The sequence below is a fragment of the Haliaeetus leucocephalus genome, unplaced genomic scaffold (assembly GCF_000737465.1).
Source record: "Haliaeetus leucocephalus isolate CR32 unplaced genomic scaffold, Haliaeetus_leucocephalus-4.0 Scaffold262, whole genome shotgun sequence".
NCBI classification, from domain to species: Eukaryota; Metazoa; Chordata; class Aves; order Accipitriformes; family Accipitridae; genus Haliaeetus; species Haliaeetus leucocephalus.
The window spans coordinates 6,093,548-6,112,103 of NW_010972698.1; the positions used below are offsets into that span (position 1 = coordinate 6,093,548).

Genomic DNA, 18,556 nt, shown 5'->3' on the forward strand with positions numbered 1-18,556 from the left:
ATAATTTTATGCAAGAGCTCTTTCAGTACTTCCATTCCATCAGATTAGAGTAGATGGATGACAAGTACTTTTGTAGGTGGTTTTCTACCTCTTAATAATTTCCCTCTGTGAGTGAATCTGACATATAGGTAGATGTTCTGAACAGTTCATTATCTTTGCTCATATTCCCAAGTATGTGTGATACGTGTTGTTAAACAAACTCATCCCTACTTCAGCTTGACACTGCCATGGGTTGAACTTTTGGATGTGAATGCAAATCTACCTTAAATGGAGAAGATGATTCCAAGCAATTTGAAAGTTGCTTATATGATAATTCTCTTAGCTCCAATACTGTGTTCATACAGGACTCGGAAGCAATTCACATATAAGTAACCCCTTCAAAAAAATCTAATTTTCAAACTGAAATCGGGTGTCAGTTCAGAATGTGACCTGTCTGGAAAATAATGTCTGGTTAAAGGATAACTAAGGATCATCATGCCCCATGACCTATTCATGGCAGAAGGTGAGCAGCATCTCCTGAAAGCACATCTACTCAGCGCAGCACTGATTATAGTCAACGACCCCTCTGACTGCAGCAGACTGGGTGACAGTCTGTGTATCGGCCATTCAGGAATTTGTAATAAATTATGAAGATGACTTAAAATATTGGACTGAACATTGACTTCACTATTTAATTTTGATATTGTTTTTGTAATGCTAACAATTGTAATTCTGTCAATTTCTAGTGACTGATCTGGATTGGCAGAAGGGCGCAGTCATGCAAAGCCTGGATAACTCGAAGCATCAGTGAGGACAGTGTTACCTAGCCTGCAGTTAAAGCTGTGAAAGCATGAAAAACTGTTTAATTTAGCAAAACTTCTTTGTGTTAATCACATACATCGTATCAATCCTTCCAAGGCACAAGTATTTCTTTGTGAAATCTATTTTACATACAATGGGAGGCACCTGCAAGCAGGTGAAGTCCTTTAAAAGGTCTTACTATGCTTGAGTCATACTTTAACAAACAGCTTGCCAGAAGACAACAGGAACAAGCAATAATAGTGTGAAATGGTTTACACTCAATGTCAGAGGGACAGAGTAAGAATACCGAGATTGAGTAGCACATGACTGAAAATAATCTGCTCTAACATGCTCTAACAATCAAGGCCCTGCAACAATGCATAGTGTTCAGCATTTTAACAAGTAATAGGCATGATTTGGAGCTACTGTAAAAGCTTTTTGAAAGTGTCATTGGTCCATGGTCTGGATTGATGCCATCCTCAAGTAGGGATTTAAATGGATCACTCTCAGTGTCAAAATTATTACAAAGTATATATATTAAGTTAGGTCTGCTTATAAAAGGTAACACTCAGATGAGTAGTTAAGCAGCACCAGGACAACAGTGAGCTTTGTCTTGTTGCAAGATAATTTAAATTGATATCAATAGATGCCTGATAATGAGAACTGAACCAGGAAGGCCCTGTATGGTTTTGTTTTCCTGCATATTGTCAAAAACAGCTCTCTCTAATGGTTTATACTTATGTCCACTCTATCAATCTAGTCTTTGGCAGAATAATAGAGGGCAGGATGGAAAAACATACCCTTGAATAAAAAAATCCCATGCACTAGGCAGCAGTTTTCTCTGCTTTTGTGCTACTTCCATTTCAAGAAAATATAATTCTAAAAACCTGTAATGATGGTGACTCAACTGCCTCTCCAGGTGACTTATGCAGTAACTTAATTCTCCTCAATGTGTTTTCTGTTCGTATCTCACCTGGATGGCTTTTCATTTCAGTTTTTGACCATGAACTCCTATGCTCCACAGAAAGCAGGCATTATTATCCTCCTTGAAGACTCTGAACTAGTACTGCAATGTTAACATATGATTTCCATCCATCACTTGTCACATCCTCAAACAGGGATTATGACAATTAATTATAAATAATGAGAAATCCTGATACATCACACCTCGTTATAAATAAAAAATGAACTTTCTCTTGGGTTGTTCTCTTTCTGGGACCAGACTGGGATGTTCTGACTGCATCTTTAACTGTCTTGTCTTGCTCTTTAGAAGTCCTGTCAAAGGTCTCCTGAAGGTCTTGCTTATGAGGCCATTCCTATTCCCCTTATATATAGCCTTTTGCTATTACATATTCTTTTGTTATTATATATCGTCTTCCCCTGCTGATAGAGACAAGTTCACGCTTGTCTTTCTTTGAATATTCTTTCCACTGAGATTCTCAATTTCCTTTGCAACACTCCCTTCTCTGATGAGTATGCTAATTTTCCCCTTTTTGCCTTCCTCGGGAATTTTGCAAATTCCTGATTCGTATCACAACTTGCCTCTACTTCTTTAGTTACAAAAAATTCCGCAATCATATTTTCATTTAGAGAAACAGATTCACAATAATAAAGTGCAAATGAAGTACAGTTTCAGGCAGTTTCTGCTACACTTAATGGGCACTATATACAGAGCTTCTACATGTGACAGGCTTTGGCACTTAAAAATGGTAGTGTTTCATTGTAAAAGCTTGTGCAACAGCACTACCTGTCCTTTCTCATGCAGTGTTAGTAGCAGGGTGTCTTTTTAAATTACTAGAACTGACTACAAAAATTTCAATGTTCCTTTAAAATAGGGTTTCTTACATCAGGCATTTAATGTCATGGACTTACTCGTACACAGTTGTCCATCCATTTTCATCGCTTTTGGTTGCTAGAAGCCCTGTGTTTCCAGGATATGTCATGAGAGCCAGGTTGTAGCCTTGGGCATAAACTCTTTTCAGAACCCCATTGCTGCTTATTGTCAGCCAGTACACCTGGCCCCCTGGCACCACGACCCACAGGGGCAGCCCGCTCGTGTCTCTGCGGATGTGAACCGAATTCCCATTGCTGCTGGTGATGGTGCCAATATCCCCTTCCCCGCTGTAGGTGAAATTGTAAATGTAGTCCCTCGTTATGAGGTTCAGCGTGTGCAGGTGGGTGCCGTTGATGGTGAACTGATATAGTTCTTGGTCCGCTGGCGACGCAATCTCATACATATTCGTGTCACTGAGGTGAGCCTTGTTTCGGCTGACTGCACGGATGCGAACATTGCCAAGGTCTGCTACGTACAGTGTGTCATCAGGAGAGACTGCTAGAGAAGAAGGTGCTTTCAACTTTGCATCTTTGGCATATCCACCATCACCTGGAGGAGAAATGGTAATTTTAGTAATCTGTAATGTCCATATTTAAGCTGAGCCCCTAAACCTGACACACTGCTTCTCCTCAGTATCATTTACAGGTCAATAAAACAATATCTTCTTCCAACTAATTAAATCCCTATTATCTGAGGTTGGTGCAATTCTAAATTAGCCTCGATGAAGACAAACAAGAATATAAATTATCTAATTTACAACAGTTTTGCTAAGGCCAAAACCCTGCTGCTCAGGAAAGCTTTAATGGCAAAATTGTGAAAGAAAAAATCATGACATCTGATGTTTCATTCCCTACTTTTTGTCTGTTGGCATGTTGTTAAAGTAGAATCATGTTATAAACAAAACAAAGAGAAAATAAAACCCAGTAATTCAACTAAAATGATGCTGAAGGAAAGATTAGTTTATACTTATTAAAAACTCAACACAGAGGAAAACAAAACAAGAACAATAGACAAAAAGCGCCTTGAGAAACAACCCCTTCCAATATAATTTGATAATTTATTTGGTTTGTGTATTTTAGGGTTTGAGGAGGATATTTGCATTATCATGGGCTGTATATGCATATCAAAATGACTTTACATGAGCAGGATTTTCTGTAACTAGCAAGAAAGCATATTAAACCTCACTCTTAGAGAAAAATACATTAGTGTTTGTATTGCTCCACTTCTCCTGCCTGAGAAATGAAATTTGCTGAAGAGTTTGAGCACACCCTGTTCTTCCTTGGAGATGGATAAATTAACTGATCTTTCTGCCAAGCTGACCCTGCCTTTCACCAACAATCATTAGATTTGCCAGTTTTTAATTTTTCAGCACTGAGGGTAGTTACCCTCAACAGGAACCCTGAACCGGATTCTTTTCAGCACTGGTCTCCTATAGCCATGACTGAAGCTGGCAGCACTTGGCAATGCCCATGAGGCTTTGATTATCATTACAATGCTGGGTCAGCAACCCACCTTCTCTGGAAGACCATTTACATTTTTTCTCTCCATTCTTGACATACTTAATGTTTTCTTGTCAGTAATTAACCTTTTACTTGAAATGAGAGGCTTAAGAATTATGATGACATTATGGTGCTGAACACAGTGGTTCTTAGAGATGACAAGATGACAACATACTGCACACCTCTGTATATGGGAATGCTGTCCTTTGTCCCATTATGAAATATGTTTTTATGAAAAAAAAAAAAAGCCACAATTTGTTTTGATGCATGTAGGGGAGAGGAGCTGCGCTGCTGAGCACGTCCGGTGATGCAGTGTGGGCCTGGCACTGGCTGTTCCATTTTAAGACACACAAAGAAGAAGAAATTCTTAACTTTATGTGTTTGCATCATTTTGCTGGTTGTGCAGCGTGACACAAGAGATGAGAAGGGATAAGCTAGTGTTTTTCACTTGATGTGAAACACCTTGGTACTCGGTGAGAAGGGCTGCTTGATCCAGTAGTATTTAGGTGCAATCTGTACTGGGGCCGGTACCATCTTCAGCATGGGCAAACATAGCTGACACAGAAAGGCAGGCTTGGAGCTAATTTTGAATCGTGTAAGCTCTGTATCAAAAGAGGAAAAGCTAAGACCACCCCGAGGTTCCTCCAGTGCCAACTGGAAGACTCACGTCTCTGAATCCAATGGATTAAATCCACAAAGAGCTGCTGATAACATTTCTGGCTTTCCAAGGAAAATGAATCATTGCTCGTCTCTCCTTCCCCTCGTCACTTTGCTAATCTGCAGCTGTGCCAGGGGTTCTCAACAGATAAGAGACAGGAAATAACTAGCATCTCCTTACCTGAAAAACAGTCACAATTAGGATCAATCTTGCAGTCGCAATCCGATGGGGCTCCAGCGATTATAGAGATCTCACCGTTGGTTGTGACCTGTTGTATACGGTTGATCTTTCTTTCATCTGTTTCTGCAATGTAGAGTATGCCGCTGTGAGACACAGCAATCGCCCTGGCTGACTCCAGGGTCGAATGGATGGCCACCTTGCTGACGATGAAGTGGTCAATGCCTGGCACCTGGCAGTGAATGGGGCGTCCTGCAATAATTCGCACACGCCTGTTCTCAGAGATCTGCAGGACAATGTTGTTGTCCAGGACATACAGTGAGTTGTCTAGAGGGTTCACTGTGAGGTCTGTTGGCCACTCTAACCGCACCTGGGAAAAAAAATTAAGGGGAAGGCAGGGAAAAAAAGAGAAAAAAAGAATGATTACCACAGTAAGGCAGTTTCATTCAACCATCTTTGATCACCATGTCATCAAGGCACTTGGTGGATTCACCCAGCACCGCTTCTCTAGTATGTACCTTTAATTGGGTTTGGCAGAAGAAGTCTCAACAAGCATACTCTTTTCTGAGGTCCAGCTCCAGTGCGGAACAAAACTTGATTTGAAAAGTAATTTAGCACCCTCTGAGAGGTATTTGCAGAAGTCCATTAACGTGGGAATTTTATTATACCTATGCGGTCATGCAAATAAAAACACACACTTCATGTCATGCAACATCAGCTGGAAAATTTTCCAGGTCTGAATGTTATTGTTTCAAGGTTGCAGTCAACACTGGCAGAGTGGAAAACAGTTAGAGGCTGTCAATGTCCTAACACTTTAATTGACTGTTAGTACAAAAGGAAAATGACATACTAGAAGAGTACGACATAGTTCCACAATTTATTTACTAAGCAAGAAATGTTAATGACTTATATGCCATAAGAAATATAAGCTTGTTAATAATAAACCAATATATCACACTTCACATGATACAGTAGCCAAGCCATAATTATTTATAATGATTTTGCTTTGTGAATTCAGTATTTCAGTCATGGATTAAGTAAATTCTTCATACTTAAGGTTAGCTTTTTGCCCTTTTCCATGCAGGTGAGAGTGCCAACCAAGCAAAGTTTCCAAACAACGCTGGAGGAAATACTAGAAGAATGACCTCACTCCTCTGATACCTGTTGCATCAGAATCTGGAGGAATTAAACATGCTCCCAATTAAAGGTGGGGCTTCCTGTCAACCGGAAAGACAACCAGTATGTAGGCTGCTAATTGTAGCATGTACTGGCCAGAGCTTCAAACTCCTCCTGTTGGGAAAGCTCAATAGGCAGTATAGGATCGCTGAACTGGGAAACAACAACAGAATAGACTGGTCCCCCTTGCCAGCTAATGGCCAGTGGAGGTTTTGGACTGCAGCTTGTCTATGGAAAGGTCAGAGAACAACTGAGCCACCGAGATTGCAAGACAGCCTATTTTTGTTGTCTGTCTCAGGACGCTCTGCTTGTTATCCTTCGTGAAGAGATGGCTGCTTTTATCTGAGTGGAATTTTTCTGGACTAAATATTTCCATCATCAGAAGAGAATAAATACCAGGCTAAAGTGTAACGGTTTTATATGCTTTATATGTCACAGAAGCTTCTATTATTTAATTTACTGATTTTGTTGCTGGTTTTGCTCACTTTTCCACTGTGCTAATTAAAAGATCTATGAATCTAGAGACCACAGATGCTAATACAATGCTCAGCACTGAGGAATAACATATGGTGGAGTGTGTGGCCATCGCAAGCCACCTGCTTGCCTGGGGTCAGCTCAGGAACTGGGCTGGAGTCCAAGTCTCTCCCCTTCTCAAGCATCAGTATTTCCTGAATAATCTCATTTCCAGAAGTACATTGCTGGTTTGATAACTGATGTTTTAATAAAGTGAGTGCATTGTGGCTGCCGTGTCTCATCCTGCGTGGTTATGTGGTGCACCACACAATTATGAAGGCTCACGGAGTAATCGAATTACTCCTTGTGCCCAGTCCATTTTACTAGACAGCATAATAACTGGCATTAAAACTAATGCTGTTGGGTTCAAGATCTCTTCTGAACCAGGTGGTAGAGTCCTTCCAAAGGATGATAAATGTGGTGAAACAGTTGGAAACAGGTTCCTCCCAAAAGGTGCTGATTTCTGGGCATGTGTGAAACTGCCTGGATTTCACCTGCTGCTCTAGGGCTGGTTTACACAGTGCTTCAACTGGGAGTTCACTGGTACACCAAATACAACTCTTTTGTTAGCATAAAAATCTCTACAAGGCTATCTTCAGGAAACTTGAAAAAAACCATATTTGCAATGTACCTTTAATGCAGAACATTTGATGGGAAACAGACACCTTCAACTTTAATGGCCTCCTTCATAGATCGCTCTGCTGTAGAAGTAATCTTTGATTAACCGTAACTAGATTATTAGTGATAAAAACTTTGGGCTGAAACTCCCTATTTTTTCCATAATGACTCTGCATAGCACCTGCCATGTCGTAATAGCTGGTTTTCCTTTGTGGACCAGCCACACTGCATTTGCCCAGTGAATAATTTGAATTCTTCCCACTGTGAAGCTATGCCTGGTGTCTTGCAGATAAACAGGGACTGGTTTGGGCCAAAACAACTTACTCTCTTGTTGATTTAAGGCTGATTTGGTTTATTGAGATAGAATAAACTTTTATGCAGCTGTCCATTTCACTTGCAGCAATGTGCCTAAAGCTTAGTCTTAACAGCTGTTAACTGCAAGCACATTTGCTTTCATACCGATCACATCTGTAAATCTAGCTGCATTATGGTAAAAATAAATAAAATTTTAGTTGGGAACATCTAAACAATTTTGATTACTACACCAGAACTGTTGCCTAGCTCGCTGCTCAGCAAAGCTAACAGAAGGTATGGCTACAGCTTCTCCTTCCTGGGTTTAAAGTGGTCATGGATGTATTAATGGTTTAATCCCAGGCGAAATATTAAAGCTAGCATGTACCTGTCTGGAGATTGCAGCATAAAAACCAGCTGCTGCTCACAGCAAGCTTACGCTAGTGCAACTGGAGGGGAAAAAAAGGTGAAATAGCCCAATTAAAATCAAACATACACACAAGCCCAAACCCCTGAGCATTCCTAATCTGAAGAAGAATTTCACAGATTTAGAAAAAATCTGCACTGTTCTTGCCAGGATGAGGCTTCATGGCATCTTAAACTGGTGCAAGCTGGGGCTGCTGCGGTCCCACCCCATCCCTTCTCCCAGTGCAGCCCCAGCAGCAAGGCCAGTGTTTATGTGCTCCTACAGAGAGCAGGTTCGGGATGGTTTGCTGGCTAAAAACTAATCACCTAAATCAGCTTAAGATGAAGTGTAACTGCACCCTCAGGTTCACTGTTCTCTTGAAAAGTCACCGGTTGTTTCTTTTCTTTTAAAGCAAGCTGCTCTCTGGCAGGTTTCTGTGACCAAACCATCAGTTGTGCTTCATTCAAAGCCAATAAACATATTACAGAGAAGCACTTCAATTCTCATCTGATATGACTGTGCCTATTAAAAGGTTTTTCCAGACAAAACCTCAGTTAGGATTAGAATATTAAATCAGTTAATATACTTTTTAATTTGAAGCAGTACTTCACAAGCCACTGTAAAAAGTCCTCTCCCATATATGTATATTTTTCTTATAACTCAAAATTGGGCCAACTGCAAGTGTTTTTTCTTGAATTTAATGGGTTCTTTTTTTGAGCAGTGTACAGAAATGGCATTGCTGATTATCCCATTATAAACAAACAGACAAGGTTTGTTCAGTAGCAGTCAGTACCTCACACTCTTCACAGGCTGAAATTTTCAGGTGACAATTCTGGTTATGTTCACGGAAGACTGAGTATATGCAATGGAAATCACTGCTGAAACAAGTGAACCCTTGAGCAATGAGACCTTTTGCATATAAGTATTAACATGTCAACTTTTCTGGGAATTCAGCATTTAACTGTCAACATAAAGGCTCCAGCTATATCTAATAATCAATCTCTCGTTTGAGAAGTGCAAAATTAACACCTACTGGTCTGGCTTTCTAATACATTTTTTCATGTCAAGTGTTCTGGAAAACACAAAGTGCACTAAGGTGGCTTCAGTTTAAATGAATTTTCACTGGGAGATCTACATTTAGGTAGTTAAATAGCTCTCAGACCCAAATGGTATTTTTTGTGTTTGTTTCTTTCTTGCAAAATATACATGTGCTTGTATAACTTTCCATCTACCTACCTATTTGGTTTTGAAATATTTAAATATTTTTCCCACAGCTAAGCTTTACAACTAAATAAATAACATGAGATTTTTGCAAAGTAGCACTGATAGGGGAGCCTGCACTCACATACTTCTTAAACATAGACGCCCGCACATGTACACACATTTAAGTGTTAGTTTGTGAAGAATACTGTTTCACTTTTTGTTTTGACCATATGGCTAAAACTTTCTGCACATTTTGCATGACATTTTATGGCTGTGGCATTTTTGGTACTATTTTAAACAAATCAGATCAAATTCAACCGTTCATATCAAAGTAAGAAAAGTAAAGAGAGAAAAATCTATCCCTGTCTTCAGATGCCGATTTCAAGAGCTTAACTGTTTGGTTGCGGGGGTAAATTTCACTGGGATAAGTTTCATTTATCATGGATTAAAAGAAGCTGCATAAATCCCTAAAAAGGCTTCACCATTGCTTTGATCTCTTGCCATGCATTGCTTGTATATTTTGATTCAATTTCATGTAGTAGCATGAAATTCATGCCAAAATTTTTCTGATAGTCCTGACTGATGGATTACTTCCTATCTGTACTGCTTAGCTTCAAGCACTTCTGTTGATGCTACCTTTCCCTTTATTCAGCTCTACGATATGCATTTGCAGAACTGATCATAGCCTCTTCCATATTTCTCTTTTGCTTCTAACTTCCTTTTTTCACAGAACCCTAGAATGGTTTGGGTTGGAAGGGACCTTAAAGATCATCTAGTTCCAATCCCCTGCCATGGGTAGGGACACCCTCCACCAGACCAGGTTGCTCATCTTCTTTTATTTATACTTACTTCAGCTGTTGTGTCCAGGCCAAACCCTTTTACTCACCACAATGTCCTTTTAAATAGCGTTTTTCTCTCTTCCTGCTCAAACCCTTCTTTCTCCTTCCTTCTGGGAGAGAAATGGCTCTGAGGAAGGACTCACACAGGTGGTCCATTAGGAGCGAGTGTGTAGTTTACAAGGCAGAAGGAGACTGGTTCTGCTTCCCTGAACTTTTTACAGGATGTCTCACTACATATATTTTTCTCTATTTTCTCACAGTTGACAACCATGGATATTTTTTCATCATTTTCTGTCAGTGTGCTCTCACTTCTGGGCTCTTTCGTTTGTTGACACTGACACTGTCAGGTCCTCTCAGCAGCTTAGCTTCTTTTTTAATGGCACACAGAGACACAATTCAGCTCCTGCGGTCTGACACCAGGGAACCCTTCCCCGTGGTGGGATTACAGCCTCCTCCCACGCCGGAGGAGCCTTTGTTTCTCATGCTCCTGATGCTGCATATTGTAAAATTCAGAATTATACAGTTCAGCTGTAGCAGTCCCTGCTCTAAACTTCACAAATGTTGCTCTCTCTGCATTCATCGTTCCCCAGTGAAAAACCCAAATAAATGAGTTTTGCAGCCTAACGACCGCTGTTTTCTACCCTGGGCTGAGAAAGCAGCTGTGGCACATTTTCCGATGCAGCTCAGAGGTCTGAGGCTACCAATTCTCCAGGATCATGGCTTGGGTAGTCTCCCTTTGCCGTCAATTATTTCCAGTGGATGAGGGACCCAGCGCAGGAATGTGAAGGCAAGGCACCACTTCAACAGTTTTCACTGCTTGTCTTCACTTCACTTGCAACAAGATTCGCTGTGCTCTCACCTTCCAGCTCTCTTCTTGTTTCATAATTTCTTTCTTTTTTATGATTTTTTCTGCTTCACAACTTCAAAGACCGTATCTTGGGTCTACTAAATCGATAGAAAAAGTTGATTTCTATGGAGACAGGTTTCACACCGTCTTTATTTAATAATAGAGGGAATATTATCCAGAATCACATAAGCCCATTGACTATGAAAATCAATGGGACTTAGATTCCTAAGCCATTTAAGTCTGTTTAAACATGGTACCCATGGTTTATACAGGCTATAAAATATATACTTTGTTAAATGCCCAGAAGGAATTTACAAAGTATTTCGAGCAGACTGGTACCTCTGAGAGGAGGACTCTTAGACTCTTCAATTAAAATATCTCAAAATAGACCATGAATTTGAATCTAACTCAAACGCGTCTCCAGTGCTGGAGTGGGAATAGATGTCCTCCAAACATACTGTTAATTTGCATGGCCAAAAGGAGGGAGAGGGACCAGGTGGAAATCTAGCTAACAACAGGACTGTTTCCATTTTGCCTCACTTTCTAACTTGCATTTCCAGGTCCCGGTGCTTGTCAGACAAGACGGCACAAAAGTAAGGTTGCATAAATCTTAATAAATCTCTCACTAGTCTTGGCCTCATCTTTCCATTTTGGGCTCAGAAGTTCTGGATACAGAAAGCCAGTGTGTTGCCAATGCAGAAAAAATGGGAGGAAGATCTTGAAAAGCTTTAATTGAGACAGTAATTAAAAGCGGTATGAGAACAGTGAGAGGCTAGAGCTAGTACATTACGGTGTCTTTTGCTTCCAATAACTACTGTGGTTCATAAAAGCATCTGGCCTGAAAACTGAGAGGAAGAGAGGATACATTTCCAAAACTGAAAAAAGTGAAAAAAGCAAAAGCCCATGCCTTTGAGCAACACCAGCCACTGTGAATATATCACCCAAATACTCTGACTCTGCCCCGAATCCTGAATCAAACTCAAAATTAAAATGAAAATGAAATTCTTGAAATTAAAACTTCCTACAGATTTGTGCCCAGGAAACTGTCTGTCTCTCCAGGATCACGACCTCTGACAACAGCACTGCTCCTCAGGGCAGTGTTGCTTTGACCCCAGGGCTGGGCAGAAAGTGAGACCAGGGGAAGCGAAGGATGAGGAGCCACTGCCAGGAGGCTTCCAGTTGGGCATATGGGAGCCACAGCTGCCTCCTCAGCCAGATCAGGGCTGCAAAACACATCCTGCAAGGATCAGAACAAATCCTAAATCTACAGCTTTCACAAGAAAATGCAAACTCACTTCTGTGGTTTATGCTTTCCCTTAAGAGTTACACCATTAAACTCACAAACACAACTTCTGCAAGTGAAAGAAAGAAGGATGGGGAAAATAGATATTCTGCAATTCATGTTTACGGCAGGGCATCTTCTATGGCAAATTCCTACAACGATACACAATTCAAGAGTAATAGCTTTTTTTAATCCATTGTAAGAATGAACTAATTCTTTATTAAACTGTAGCAGAGAGTTAAAGCAAAGCAACTATTAAAAAGTTTGATTTTTATCTTTAAATTATACATTTTTTTTTCACATGGATATAAAAATTCTAGGCAGAAAAAGCAACTGAAGTAATTTGAGTCCTTTTACCGAAATTAGCACAAGATTAATTGCTATCACGACATGATTTTCTGCAACTCATTTTTCATAAGTATTTACACAATAGATATTTCAACTGAGCAAAATGAATGTAATCTAACTAGCTGTCATGCTGCATTGAAAGTGAACACATACTGCTGTTAGACTTCAAAGAGCTAATAAAAAAAATAGGCGTCTTGCATTTTGCAGAACAAACAAGACAGCTGCATTCCATACAGCAATCCTTCTACGTGAGTATTTACATTGATTATATACTCGCAAGAAAACGTACTGGGGAGTGTCTGATTCTGGTCTGAGACTGTAAGCAGGCACTCTGCTTTAAATTTCTGTCAGCTAAGGGCATTGGTTACTGCTGTGATGCATATTTGGATATGCATTATCAGACTGTGCCAGAAAAGCTTACAAGGATACAGTTTAGGACTAATGTTTTTTTAAGCAAAAATCAAGAAAGACCACTCAACTAAATAACATATCTCAAGCCTGGGATGGATACAACCTGGATGCAAAAGGAGAGGCACTTGGTTTTCTTGTCTTCCAAAAAGGGTCTAGACAAAGATTTTAAAAGTGCATCTGAAATTAGGTTTCCAACAGGTTCCTAATCACATAGCTAAAGTTTTTGATTTTCAGTAGCTGAGCTCGAGATCTAGAAAGGCATAGAAATGCTCTAGACCTAGAGGGGCTCAGGAAAGCTCTACAAAGCCTCTTGCAAAACAAACAAAAAAAGAGGTGGGAGATGGGGATGTGCAGGAGACCCTAGATGGGGGTCTCTGGAAAGGGACCCATAAGGGTGCTGGATCTAGAAAAGCCTGCCGAGCTAGAAAGGGCTGCAGAAGGGCTTCAGAGAAGTGCTAGGCAGGCTCTGACAAAAATCTCTAAAAGGCTTCCAAACCATCCCAGGAAAAAGATCTAGTGAGTCTCTAGACATGCTCCAGAAGCTATGGATGTGTCATCCCTACTCCCCCCTCCCCTGCTCCAAAAAGCTCTAGATCTAGAAAGGCCCCAGATCTACAAAGGTGCTAGATGTCTTCAGAAAGGCTCTTGACATCTCTAGCAAAGTATAGATTTCAGGCTTTTAGCCATTTCTAGATCTAGAAAGCAACAGGAATCTCTACACAGTGCTAGATCTGGAAATGTCCTTTTAAAACCTCTTCTTTTCTTTATTCCTTCAAACCAAATCCAAAAAGACTGAAGCAAATAGCATAGCACAAGTTATAAATCCTTCTGGCTGGATAGGAGCATACAAAAATCATTACACAATGAAATGAGTTCCTTAGGACTAGGCTACTTATACCAAGTTTCAGCCATTTGACCTCTCCCGATTCCCCAAAGTTTTGGCATACCTTTCATGAGCCACCCAATATACTTATAGTTCATGGTAGTAACAGCAAAAAACACATTGGTTTTGTTGTCACTATCGATATGGACACAGACATATAACTCTGAACTGGCAAGAAAAATAGAAGAAAAAAGAAATACATATGGATAGAGGACCTAAAGGGTTTTACATCGTATCATGACTTTCCCCACTGCTCACCAGAGACAGCTACACGCTGTTCAGTTTCCTATTTTGCTTTGAGCAGTTGATTGAATGGCTATTGAGTGATGTTCAGACATTTACGATTTTCCTGCAATGTGACCTACATTGCTAAACTTCATAAATTTATTCTCCAAGGCAGTGTATCATTTTGCATGCCATACCCATCCCAAAGGAATCTATCAGCAGGAGATGAGGCCCAGTTCGTAAAAGCTGAATGTCCTTCAGACATTTTTAGCTAATTTGTTTGTAAATCTGAGTGTTATTGTCAGAGTAACATACTGCATGAAATGGTGCTCTCTATCATTCTGTTTGCATCTCTCTGTGGCCTAAACTTCATAATGCACAGCTATAAATGTAACCTCTGTATGGCATGCGACAAATGGATACAACCAATTTCTGTCTTGACATTTGCATTATTTTTCCTCCCCTGACACAGTGCCTTTTCAAATTTTTTTTTCCCTTGGCACAAACAAGGGTAGAAAAGATGCTGAAGCAAACATGGTATCATGAAGAGGAGAAATCAGGCATTCTTAGCTGTCACTGCCCAGGCTGCAGCTCCTGCCGCGTTACTTTCTGTGGTCGTCACAGCTTACTTTCATTTGACTTCAGCAGCTTGTAAGAATAACTCACGGCAAACTTAGTCCTAATAATAATACCAGAGATATCACTAATACCTCCAAAGCAACACTTCTTGGTACTAAAACCTTCTCAGTCTTTGTTTATAACCAGCTTTGAGACCCAAGAAGTACCCAGACAGCAAGGGAACAACACCCTCTAGAGTTCCCTCATGCTGACATGCTTCAAAGTCCTGACCTTTGTAAGCTGTTATTATTACAGTGTTGTTTTGACAGGATTTGCAGACTTTCAGGTTCCCCTTAGCACCTGGAGCAATCTGCAGGGCAGAAGTATTGCGGTGCTGGCTTTTTTGACCCCCCTTCCACCGGTTACTGTGGTGCAATGCTTTCAGTCACGCAACCGTACCCACACTTTCTTTTACAGCTTTCAAATGCAGCAGTTTGCAGCTATGTAAAATTTCAGTGAGCTGATGATAGAATTAAATGCCTATATCACTTTTTTCACTTACACTGGTTTTATGCCTTTATTTCTGTAAGCTTTCTCCTGACCTTTGCTGTTGTGAAGACAGACGGAGTCCAAAGACCAGTTCTCACTCCTCTAAGATGGAGGACAATCTTCCTCTGACCTAGTCAATGCAACAATTTCTATCCCAGCAGTGTGTGACATCTCTGCAGGATGGACACCACCACCTCTGGTGACTGCTGGCCTCAAACCTGCCCTGTACTCAAACTCCAGACTTCTGCCAGCCCATTTGGTCTCCCTCCCCCTAATGCTGTGCAACATTTCCAAATACCCAAACCAGAATACACTAGGCAATCTGAAAGGCTTGGAATAGAGGCAGTAAAGACAGCTCCACTTAAAGCTCAATTATTACTGTTATTCACTTTATAACACAAAAACCCTGCTACATTTGTGGGAGATCCTTTACCCCATAGGTGGGTGAAGGGTTGGTTGGTAAGAGGAGGAGAGGAACATACACACAGTACCAGCCTTGACAATCTTAAAAAAAAATGGCTAACGTAGGAGTTGCCTCCATCAAAGCAGATATTTCTTAAATCACAGACAGGCCTTGTAATTAGTGAACATGGATGAACAACTGGATTAAAAGAAAAGGAGGGGCATTATCTGCTGGGCCTGCCTCTGCATGCTCCCATCAACATCTACCTTCCCTTCTCAGCAGACCTTCTTGGGGCTTGGACTCCAGCATGCCAGGGACCAGCTTTCACTATCTGATTACTTATGGTAGCTCTGCGGTATATGTAGAAACCACATATACATATATGTATATAGATATAGTTGTATATGCATATATAGGTATATATATTATGTGTGTGTATATATGCATACATTTGTCCACTATGTCTCCTCCACAGATGAAAAAAGTCAGATGTAGTAACCAATACATCTCAGCCCACTGCAGACTCCCACCAGCCTGGCAAAGCTGCGTTAAACATTTTCAGCAGCATAATTCAGCACAGCAGATACAACGCCTCTGCCACAAATAACTCCTCAACTAGAGTCCACGGTACTGAAACCATATTTAAATGAGAGAGATAATCAAAGGCTACTTGTGCATAAGGAATAAAAAGTGAAGCAACCAGGTAAGCTGGTTGCTTGGGAAAGACTGACAGGAGAGCCTCAACAGGAGCCAGGCTTCTCAGCTGGGAACCCATTCACTGGAGAGCTAAAAGAGGATCGAGTGTTTGAAGAGCTGGGCGGTGGGCTAGGACCTTGGCCGTGCAAGGACGGCGGTTGAGCTGGAGGAAGCCTGGAGGTGGCAAGGCAGCTTGGATTGAGTTGGAATTGCTGGGTGGGTATGTACAGGGCACACACAGGCAGCATTTGGTGAGTATGGAGGTTTCTGTTAGTCAGGATTTCAGACCTGAGAGCTCCTAGACTCAGGGCTGAGCTGCTGCTACCTTCTTGCCAGCCATCCAATTCTTACAGAACTTTCTTCCTTCTTGCAATTTCTCATTAGAAACAAATGATTAAAAAAATAATTTAAACCTGGCTCTGTATAGCAGAAAGGAAGAGAAAAGTCATGAGCAAAGGTCTGTCAGGTGTCCTTCACTTCACCATCAAGTGTCTAATGCTCCCTGCCTCAACAATCAAAGAAAAGGATGCAATCGCTGGAAGCGTTGATTAAAATGTACATAGTCTTTTACTCAGTGGTAATGCATTATTTATGGCAGATAATTGAAATAAATTGCTGTTTTGCAGGTGACCAATACAAAAAGAGCACTTGGGCTTTAAGGAAGAAATTGCAGTGTGACTTCATCGCATGCTATCTCTCTTCTATGACTAATATTTCAAATTCAGCGATAGAATAATTTGATTAGAATATAAATTAGCTGTGATGAAACCACCCTGCTTTCTGTTTGATATTCTAAAAATCACATTATACACCTACAAGTTTGATTCATGAGCTCTCACAGACTTTTTTCCACCTGAGGTCCTAATCCTATGAGCCTCTTTTTCTCTCAGTTCCTGTTAAAGAGAGGCTACTTAACCCCTCCTCTACCCCTTGAAAAGACTATTTTATCTGCTACCTGAAGAACCTTTTTTTAAAAAGGCTTTCAGTTTGGTTTTACTTCAAAGTATGGATAGTAGTGACTGCTTGCTCCTGCATATGCTGTTATGGCTGGAATTATTTTGTATAGGCTTCCAAAGACTAACACTTAATTAATTGGGTGTATGTGTGTGTGTGTTCATTTTTAAAAAGGTTTGAAAATGCCTGTGTAAAGGCTCTGTCCTCTGTCTGTTTTGATCTGCTTTTCAGAAGCAAATACATTCTCTTAGGATACAGTTGCTCCTTGCTACACACTTGCCACTCCCTACCCTTTCAATTAAGCTCGGAAAACTACCCAGTGAGAAGCCCCAGTTCCACTGAAATCAGTGGCAAAACAGTTGCTGATTTTGCTAGGGCCACAACTTCCACTCTAGTTTGCTTCTCTGGTGCTCCAGCAAAGCCAGAGAAGAAAGACCGTAAAATAAAGCAGCAGATTAAAAAGAACTAGAGAATAAGATGACTTTATACTGGAAAAAAATAACAGCTTTTCTGGGCTCCTTCATGCAGCAAAAATTAGAAAAAATAATAATAAAGATCTTTTCTAAAAAGAAAAAAGCTCTGGAAGTCTTCTGTAAGGGAAGACCACACATAAAAATTAAAGGGCCTATAAATTGTCATTTCTGCTTTGTGTGCTTTTTGTTCAGCAATTTCACGAATACACATAAAACATGTTTCTGCGAAGCACTGAAAAACACAGTTCAGAGATTTGGAATATTTATGATGCATTAATTACACATATCTAGAACAGTGTATCAAAAGCCTCGCACAGGTAGAGGACTAAAAGTAAATCAAGAGCAGGTGTAGTTTTGCAATACTTTGTTACCGTGAAAAGATAGTTGTTCCTTTTTGACGGCATGCAGCTCTCTAACACAATTAGAATATTATGTTAATAATATTGTGTTAAGTGTTAAAAAAAAAGCCAATGAGAAAGCCTTCTGTGCTTTCTGCTTTTACAAGAATGCAGTATATACTGTTGGGTATGTAGAGAAGCACCTAAAGGGATAGCGTGCATTCCTCTGACCTGCGATACTAATTAATTAATTTGCTCCATGTAATCCTGCTGTTGCTTTGTGATATCCTACTCTCAACCTGGCTTAAAAGTACTTCAGCCTAGAATCAATTTGGTTTTTATGCTGGCTGCTTGCTCCCCGTTTCTCAGCCGTTCATCAGATCATATTTTTGTCTTTCGCATTTTCCTTTCCTTCCTCCAAACGTACCCAGTTAAAGTTCTGTTCAGGCTGTGCTTGCTCCGATGAGCAGACCCTCACTGATGCTTTCAAGTGAGGTCACCATGTCCTGGGAGCTTTTTGTTCTGCTCAAAAGGCTTCCACAATGCCACTGAAGCATATTGTGCCTGTGCAGATGCTGGTGGGGAGCGCCCGCAG

The 18,556-nt window shown here is 40.5% G+C and overlaps 1 protein-coding gene across 1 annotated transcript in view; it reads right to left on the reverse strand.

Annotated features, from left to right (window-relative positions):
• Nucleotides 1-18,556, reverse strand: part of TENM1 (teneurin transmembrane protein 1) — a 251,593-nt gene that overhangs the window by 20,947 nt on the left and 212,090 nt on the right. Inside the window, exons 23-24 of the mRNA XM_010569145.1 lie at nt 4,952-5,318; nt 2,653-3,163 (exon numbers count right to left, since the gene is read on the reverse strand). Coding sequence (XP_010567447.1) covers nt 2,653-3,163; nt 4,952-5,318 — 878 coding nt within the window. The remainder of the gene's footprint in view (nt 1-2,652; nt 3,164-4,951; nt 5,319-18,556) is intronic.